Source organism: Dendrobium catenatum, unplaced genomic scaffold, assembly GCF_001605985.2.
Source record: "Dendrobium catenatum unplaced genomic scaffold, ASM160598v2 fragScaff_scaffold_1220, whole genome shotgun sequence".
Classification (NCBI taxonomy): Eukaryota; Viridiplantae; Streptophyta; class Magnoliopsida; order Asparagales; family Orchidaceae; genus Dendrobium; species Dendrobium catenatum.
This window is the reverse complement of record NW_021319682.1, coordinates 9,132,019-9,141,807: the sequence shown is the minus strand read 5'-3', so window position 1 is coordinate 9,141,807 and position 9,789 is coordinate 9,132,019. Positions and strand designations below refer to the sequence as shown.

The window sequence follows — 9,789 nt, the reverse complement described above, 5'->3', positions numbered from 1 at the left end:
ATTGACACCCCTATATATATATATATATATATATATATATATGTGTGTGTGTGTGTGTGTGTGTGTGTGTGTGTGTGTGTTGAGCTAATTTCAGGCAGATACACAATCTTATTCAACCCCAACTCAAAATCAGCTCAAAGATTGAACTGGGTAAAAATTTTAGCTCATGACTCCATTTGTTTAGTTTCATAAGAGGAAAAAAAATAAAAATTCGAGTAAAAACCAAAGCTGTGCATCCATTTCTACTCAATAAAATGAAGTATTGCGCGTGGCAATGGTGGAGTAAACAAAGAATAAGCACTTTTTGGTAAGTGAAGGTTGATAGAGTTAGAGGATTTTAGGTTTAGGTTATGCAAAAGCATAAATAGGTAGTGGACCTGAAAGCGTGCATATAGAAAGTTTGTGAGTAGCGGAGGTTTCTTGATTTGCACTGAAAGCAACATTTCATGACTTATGATTTAATTTGATTAAGGTTCCAACAAACGAGATGTTCTAATGATGCTAATTGGAAAAGAAAAAGAAAATCATTTACATTCAGACTTCGTTTGAGACGTCTTTTTTATTGCTTTTTAAAACGGAGTTTTAGTAAAAAATAAAAAAAATTGTACTAAAACTCCGTTTTAGAAAGCAATAAAAAAATCGTCCCAAACGAAGCCTAAATCTCTTTATCTAAAAGGTGAAGGTTCGGGTTGTTAAAGTTGAGCTAAATTATGTGAATCATAGTCCTCACATTTCACCCTTTAAACTGAAATCACTATGCTAAATTAGAGCAATAGTTTTATATATATTTAAATGAGGTGATCACTAAAAAGAAATATTTTTAAGAAAATAAATTAAGTCAGATGACAGTGATCAAGAGATGACAAGACAATAATTGTCGGTAGTCAAATGACGATAGCCAAGAGATGACAGCTGGACAATAGCAGTCAAGGGATGACTGTGAGACAAAAGTCAAGTAGAACTCTAGAGTTCAACATATCTTAAAACTCTCTCCCAACTAGGGGTGCAAGCGAGTCGAGTTGAGCTTGAGTCTGGAAAAAATCGCTTGACCCGCGAGCCAAATTCCCAACTCGAACTCAAGTCAAGCTCAAAAGGCAAGCTTGAGCTTGGCTCGTGCCACTGAAAACAAGCTCATGAGCCTTCCGCGATCTGCCAGTCCATCTTCAGTCTTCCGCATTTCGCACGCACAAACACCTGTGCTATATTTTTTGCATGCACAGACGCCTAGGCTTTGTTTTCCACCTGCACTTCCGTCTTTCATGGTTCGCACACATATATGTGCCTTCCAACTCTTCGCCTTCAGCCTTATGCTTTTAAAAGAGCTGCTCGACAAGTAGTCGTTCCGAGCATCATCAGGATCGAACTCGAGCTTGATAATCTAACGACCTCAAAATTCTGCTCGAGCTCAAGGTCGAAACTCAATAAGCTTGGCTCGCAAGCTCATTAACAAGTTGAGCTTGAACCGACTCGGCTCACTTACACCCTTATTCCCAACCCCCTTTCATGTCTAAAATTTTAGAGCACTATGAAAATTTAGCTTAATTTATCAAAATGCATATTTTTGAAAATAATTATAAAAATATATGCTTCTCTTTTTGGCTAGAGTGCAAATTCAAAAATCACGTGCTCTTTTACTGTTTTGTATAATTAATGCTTTGGCAATGCAGCTTATCTTATCAGCATAGGCTTTCCACACAAGATCTTAAATTTGGATTTATGTACATAATTTATGTAAATGTGTCATTAAAATTACTTAAATTAGAAAAAGAAAAAAAATTGGCGAAGGAGGTATTTGAAGAAAGAAATAGACAAACTTTTTTCATTATCTTTTCAAAAGATAAAAAATATTCTGCAAATAGGTGTTTGCTTAAATGCCAAACAACTACAAATGCTGACTCCTGAACCAACATATTTCCAAGGAAAAGAAGGCAGAGAAGCTTTCATTACTCATAAAAATAACCAGCAAATACTTTGCTGCCGCACTTGAAATACATTTTTTTTTGTCAATTGAAATGAAGCTTTGTGACACAATCATGTTGGATCCTCCATTTATAACATCAGCTATTAGGTCATCTCAAATCAAAAATCTCCTTTTTCACTTCAAAATACAGAGAAACTCAAAAATGCCGTGATTATCTCCAATCAAACTTCATTTTGCACGCTTCTGTGAAGGTAACCGTCTTTTCCTCTTTTGCACGTTTCTTCGACAAATCGGGTTGAGACAGAAAATCACGTAAGTGAACAGTGGCCCTGTTCACCCTCCACTGATTAGCAATTTTTTTTTCATTCGAATAGAGCAAACCAACTACGCCTTACAACCATTTGGAATTTGGTTGGAGACACCCTTAACATTGCCACCCACATCCCAATACACCCCCAACCATCATTATCACCATCCCTGTGGTTTCTCATTGTCCATTTGGAACTGCTTTCAAGCTATTTTTCTTTTAAGACATCAATCATAATTTTGCTTAGCTATTATTTTCTCATAATTTTTTTTTTTAATTCTTATGGTAGAAACCAATTATTTTGCGACCAAATTAAGGAAGGTTTTGTTTGAGATACTTTCTAGCCACAATTTTTTCAGTTCTTTCAAAAATTTTTATACTAAAAAATTGCTATAAAAAATAAAAAAATTTATCACAAACAAAACAAATTATTTTCCCCACAACTTTACAATCAATTTTATAAAACTCTGTGGCCATTCAAATAGTTGCTCAATGTCATAGTCCAAAAAAATTCACATAAAAGATATTTTTAATAAAAATGAATAAATAATATATTATTATAAATTTGTTTCATTTAAATAATCAATCAAACACTAAAAAATAATTAAATTAATTTTACAATAAAAAAAAACAATCTTCATTATTCTTAAATACATCATATTTAATTTATAACGTACTTAAAATACATAAAAATTTAAAGAAAATTAAATGAAATAACCCCAAGAAAATCTCTCTCTCTCTACCATTTAAGCATTAAAAAAAAAGTTAATAAAATTAAATGAATTGATTTAAGTTATTGATTATGAGTCAAGATTGGCTTGCTCAACTTGAAGTTAATATATAAAGGAGCTCGTGATACGAAGAAAATTAGTTTGGATGCTGCTGAACATTTATAGTGTTCACAACAAACAACAAAGTAGGCTATGAATTCATTACAGAATCATGTGACAAATTTAACAAAATTTATCCAGACACGGTAACCAGACTTCGAAAGCTGTCTTTATTTCTACACCCTTCTGTTCCAGCCATGGCTGAAGACTCCTGTACAAAATAAGCTCAGGCTCTCGAAAAGGGAGAAATTATTATGACGTCATCCGGAGACCAATCAGAATGAGTCACGTCGGTTCCGTGGCTCGGTACCACAGCTCAGTACACTCGGTATTGTTGACGTGGCTCATTCTGGTTGGTCTCCGGATGTAGAGTTACGTTCGGCATCCGAATAGAATAATTTCTCCCGGAAAGGAGAGTAAATTGAAATGGAAATGGACGGCTAAAGATCATTTGGAAGAGAATCATCCAGAGACCAACCAGAACGAGTCACGTCGGACGTCGGTACCACAGCTCAGTACACTCGGTATTGTTGACGTGGCTCATTCTGGTTGGTCTCCGGATGTAGAGTTACGTTCGGCATCCGAATAGAATAATTTCTCCCGGAAAGGAGAGTAAATTGAAATGGAAATGGACGGCTAAAGATCATTTGGAAGAGAAACCAAGTAACCTTTATCTTCTTTCCTTTCTCATCACTTCACAGCATCAAAAACAAAGCCTGAAGGAAGACCTGCATAACAGAACTATCAAGTTTTTCATGGCTTCAATGAAGATGAAGACAGAGGCTGACAACATTCAGAGATCCTCAGCTAATATTGCACTCAGTAGGATCTGCAGCTGAGCCCTCTTCAGGAGTTGAATCGCTATCAGAATCAGCTTCTGTAGGAGTAGCCTCACGATAAACCAAGGCTTGCCTCCTCTGGAGCGTCAATACATGCATTACAACATCAGGAGATAGTGTGATTCGTGCCCGAACTTCTCTACCTCCTTTGTTAGCTGCCATTATCTGTGTGCGATTTTGAGGAGGGAAAAAGTAAGAGATGGTTAAAAGAGAGAGATTTACATACATAACATTAAACTTCTATGTTTTTATATATCTTATCTCCTAAATCTTTAAATAAGATCATAAATACCACTAAAACTTAATTTACATACATACCACTTTATTTCATGCTATTTACGTATCTAACACCCAAAATATTAATATTACATGTCTATCGCCCATAGAACAAATTTGGGTGCATGGAATGAAATATTAAAGTTTATAGGATGGTATAAATGGTATGATAAATTATAGAAGTGGTATATTTGATATTAAAGTTTTCTATAGGTGATAGACATGTAATATTAATATTTTAGATGTTAGATATGTAAATAGCATGAAATAAAGCCGTATGTATGTCAATTTCTCTAATTTGCATTTTGAGTAAAATGCACTTTTCCATATTTTGATTTCATTAGGATACAAAGATTTTATAGTTTTAGGTGTCAAATATATAAATACAAAGGAATTTAGTGGTATGCATCCAAATCTCAATCCAAGTTCAGAAATTGATACCTCTTTTGCATTTTTAGGAAGAGGAGCTGATCTTCTGGACATTGGTGTCCAAAGCTTGATATTTTTATCAAATCCACTGGTAGCAAGGAAAGGGAAGAAAGGGTGGGGCTCTGCAGAGTTTACAATGTGCTTGTCTCCAACCATCATTCGCAACAGTTTGCCGGTTTTTTTCATCCAGATATAGACATGGCCACAGTCTGAGCCGCTCACCACATACTCATCACAGGGTCCAAAGAAACTTACTCCTTTTACTGTTTGTGAATTTCTATGTCCAAAATACACCTGTGGTTGATCAAGGTTCTGCAATGCCTCAGCTTGGATAGTTTTTGGATGTGTAAAAATGCCCATTTCTTTCTGAAACATGTAGATTAGCTCATCATTGTAGGAAACAAGCAACTCACTCTTATTAGAATAAGCTAGCCCTGTAATATGAACGTTGGTAGAGCCAATCAGATGGCGAGGGCAGAAGTTGTTAACAGGTTGGTCTAAACCCTTTGAGACATCCCAGTGATAATTCCTGATATCATAGACACGGGCATAAGCATCAAAACCTCCAGTAGAAAACAAATTAGGATTTCTTGGATCTACTGTGATGGAATTCAATCGTATAGACTGTTTGTTCTCTGAGAATGAAGAACATGTAAGAAGTTTGATGGGAGTTTCATTTCTCAGGTCAAACTGCAATTAAATATTTATCATTTATAAAGTTGGAGCACACTTGAGCCAAATTTCAGGAGAAAAAGATAACTGGTTGAATCAAGTTTTCCTACTTGCTGAATAAGGCCATCCTCGCCACAGCTGTAAAAGATGTGTGGACTTCCAGGCTCTACGGCTAGTTGGTGAACTCGACCTCGATGTATCCCAAGCTGTCTAGTGCTGACTTGACCATCCTCCATGACTTGACCAAACCTCACCTGATTAGCAAAAGAAAAGGTTAAAATATTTCTTAATTCCTCAACCCTCAAGAAACAGAACAACTTGAGGAAAATCCTTAATACAAAAGACTTTCTAACGCGTAGCAAGAAAAACACCCTCCATAGAATAAAAAAAAAAAAAAAAAAAATCAAATGTTACTTTCATGTGCAGAATTCGACCACAAATATGGTCGGTTGGTATTCAAGATTGAGGATTGGTCTCTCAAAATTAAATCCTTAACATTGCTAAGTCACATATTGCCCATTTAAGTAATAGGGCACAAAAGATGAATTGTAGTAGCAAGCAAAGGATCTAGATGACTAAGTGGATTTTTTGTCCTTCTCTTATTAGTTCTAGTTAACCATATATAAGATTGACCGGTAGCACTTCTATTTCTAAATTTACAAGGTGAATTACAATAGTCTAGCTATTATAGCCGTGGGGATGTCGTGCAAAAGCCTTTACAAGTCATAAACTAACAGTTAGCATTTAAGTATGTAGCACTTCAATCACCTATTCTTCGCCACTTCTATGTGTTTGCGCAAGAAAAATGGCGCTTAGGCATGAACCCTGCTTTCCAAGCTTAGGATTCTATTTTCCTTAAGACATATTGATTTTTAATTAATCAGATTTTCCCCGAGGATTGTATCCGGGTTTATTTAGATACGGGTCCTTACTTTCTATGAGCGCAAGTCCTCATAATTAATTACCTCTCCTACTTCATAGGAGAGAACTCTTGATTAAGGATGAATCACTTTAGCATTGCTTAGAAATCTTAAGTTTTAGTCTCGTTTATGGGAAATGGAGGTAGACCCGATCAAGATCCCATGGTTTTGTATATGCTTAAAAAAAATGATGCATTCGCATGAATCCCGCTTTGTAAACATAGGACTACATTTCCCTAAAGTCAGATTGTAGTTAATCAGATTTTTCCTGAGGGTAGTGTCAAGATTTAATTAGATATGAGTTCTTACTCCCTATGAGCGTAAGCACTCATAGTTAATTACTCCTCTTACGCATATGTTGGCTCAAGAAAAATGACACGAATGCACGAATCCCGCTTTGCAGCCGTAGGATTCCATTTCCTTTAAATCAGATTGAAATTAACCAGATTTCCCTTGAGGGTAGTGTTAGGGTTTATAGATCTGGGGTTCTTACTTCCTATGAGCGCAAGCGCCCATAGTTAATTACCCCTCTTACTACGTAAGTGAGAACTCTCGATTAAGGATGAATAAATTTTAGATATTTTTAGTCTCAATTGTGGGAAAGATGAAGGTAAACCCGATCAAGATCCTATTGTTCCATCATCCCGGGTACATGGTTTAAAATTGCGCAATATGAGGCTCGCCTTGAGGCCCGCCTTTGCGCAATTCTAGTAAAAAACACCTCGATGCTTACGCCTTGAGTTTTTATTACGAGGCTTGCGCCTCAACTTGGTTGAGGCTCGCCTTGAGGCCCGCCTCGCCTCACTGGCATGAGGCTTACGCCTCACACTATATATATTAAAACTTACATAAATCTTGAAGTAAATGCCTGACATTGGACTCTATAGGAGAGGAGGAAGGGGACAGAGCAGTTCATCATAATAATGATTCAAATGAAGAACCCCTTAGTGATGACAGTGCTGATGATTTATAAGTTTTTAAGTGATATGGGATTGCCATTTATTTTTTGAAATTGGAATTATATGTTAATGAAAAGAATACTAGGATTTGGGAAAGACAGAATTTTGAGTTGAACTATATTTCATGTTGTCTTATTATTGAGATATTTTGATTTCACTTCATATCTTATGTTTTTTATGTTTTATATTATTCAGTTATTAGTATATAAAAAATTTATCTTTTTATGTTTACGCAATCTTTTGATTTTAATGCCTTGAGGCTTACACCTTGCCTCACGAATGAAATACGCCTCAATACCCGAATACGCAATTTTAAACATTGCCCGGGTATACCATAGATTTCAGTCTATCAACACTAACAATCATTGAACGTAGTGTCCAGGGAATATGAGTAGCAACTATGGGTAGCCTCCTCTCAGGGATCCCGAGTAAACTGAAGTGGAGATGTGTGTGAAACTGTGAATTTTAATTTAGTTTAATTTGGGTTGGGACTTATGGCTTCGTTAGAAGTTGCCCATTAATTTATTTAGTTTGGGCTTACGGCTCCAAATAGGAGTTGTCCTGATAGTGGGACTTACGGCCTCTTTTAGAGGTAGCCCGAAGAATTTTGGTTGGATAAGTCTTATTGCTTCCTTAGAAGTTGCCTAATGATGGTCTTACGACTTAGCCCTGTAAGCTAAGTGGCCCGAGTTATGGGTCTTACAACCAAGCCTTATAGACTAGGATGCCCGAAGGTTTTAAATTATTTGGGTAGGACTTATGGCTTCCCTTAGGAAGTAGCCTGAAAAGCAGGTCTTATTACTTAATTCTTTAAATTAAGATGCCCAAATGTTTGAATTTTAATTTGATTTAATATGGGTTAAGGCTTATGGCTTCCTTAGAAGTTGTCCGTTAATTTATTTAGTTTGGAGCTTACGGCTCCGATTAAGAGTTACCCGTGTGATTTGTTTAGTTTGGGGCTTATGACTCCAATTAGGAGTTGCCCGTGTGATTTGTTTAGTTTGGAGCTTACGATTCCAATTAGGAGTTGCCCATTAATTTGTTTAGTTTAGATTGTTAGGGTTGTTATATTTTGTTTTAAAAATATCCCTAACACATGGGACTTACGACTTCACTTAGAAGTGGCCCTCTAGTGGGTCTTACAACTTAACCCTATAGACTAGGATGCCCGAGTAAGGGGTCTAAGTTTGTGTCATCACCTAAACACTTCCCTCAGAGATCGGACTTACGACTTCTATTAGAAGTGGCCGGGGGTGTTTTAATTGGAGGTTAGGAATTAGGTCAATTTTACCTAAACTTCCTCCTAAGGTCGTGCTTATGGCTTTCCTATGAAAGTTGCCGGATAATGGGTCTTACAACCTAATTCTTGTAAATCAGGCTGCCCAAACATTTAAATTTGATTGTTTGGAGATTTGTTCTGAATTTGTTTGAGTTGGTTGAATTTGTGATTTTGACAATTCGGGGATTTTGGCACTTTGTTAGTGTTTTAGTCATTCTGCGCTCGTAGTCTCTTTTTCTACTACAGTAGTTCATTTCTTTACCCATTTTTTTCTTTTTTAGCATTGTTACTCTACTAGCTTTTTTCGTACTTAGTCTTTATTGTTTTATAGTATTTTGTTCCACTTACAGTAGTTAGATTTATCACTTTCCCGCATTGATTTAATTTATTTATAATGTACTGATTTTTTATTGCTTATTTGCAGGCAAGCGGTGCTTGCAACAATTTAGGGGATAGAGTCCACAAGTAATTGTAGGAGCTCGTATAGGGGAGCTTTGAAGAGCTTGCAAGGAGTTCAATTTTAAGTGGGTAGAGTTGTTTGGAGAGGTTGAGAGAGTTTGTATAAGGGATTTGGGGAGTTTGAGAGTTTTGAGAGCATGTTTATACAAGATTTTGGAGAGCAGTATATGTTGATTAGTGGATCTCTCCCCCTCCTCCCTTTTATTGCATTTTTTATTTTATAGTTGCTATAATTAGTCAATTAAAACGCTCCTGAATTTTTAAAAATTTAAATTGCTCTCGAATTTTAAAACTCTCAGAATTTAAAATTTTCAAATTTCAAACGCTCTCGAGTTTTTCTTTAAAATAATCGATGAATTAATTTCAATTAATTTTTTGATTAATTAAAAAAAATTTGATTGATAAATCAAAGATTAAAATTTTAATTGCTCCATAATAATTTTTTAAAGAGTTATGTAATTTTTCTTGAAATTTCAGCAACCTCCCGGCGTCTCCTCCCCACCGAGGGCTATGATACACGGACACGGACACGGCGACACGGACACGACACGACACGGACACGGGACACGGCTTTTTTTGAAAATATAGGACACGGGTACGGCGCGGACACGACAATATATTTTTTTATATAGTGTATATATATTAATGTAATATCATATTAAAAATGACAAATAATAATAAATGAATGACATGATAACTTGTTTAGCTTATAATATAAAATATTTAGTACAAAATATCTAGTACAACCACAAAAATATAAGCAAATAATCACTTACTACAACATCAAGCATTCAAGCTTCAACTACTAGGATTAGCTTTAGAGGTTTGTTTTTGGCCTTCAAATGCAGACGGTGATTTGGTGTTGTGGATATGAAATAAGAAATTTAGTTTAAATCTC

At 35.8% G+C, this 9,789-nt stretch overlaps 1 protein-coding gene across 2 annotated transcripts in view; it reads right to left on the bottom strand.

Moving 5' to 3' along the window:
• Positions 1-3,545: 3,545 nt before the first annotated feature.
• Positions 3,546-9,789, bottom strand: part of LOC110101997 (DDB1- and CUL4-associated factor 8) — a 32,111-nt gene continuing 25,867 nt past the window's right edge. For both annotated transcript variants that reach the window (XM_020830117.2, XM_028699219.1), the window contains 3 exons: positions 5,385-5,528; positions 4,615-5,292; positions 3,546-4,062 (listed from right to left, as the gene is read on the bottom strand). In XM_020830117.2, the coding sequence (XP_020685776.2) occupies positions 3,862-4,062; positions 4,615-5,292; positions 5,385-5,528 (1,023 nt within the window). In that variant the 3' untranslated portion in view covers positions 3,546-3,861. The remainder of the gene's footprint in view (positions 4,063-4,614; positions 5,293-5,384; positions 5,529-9,789) is intronic.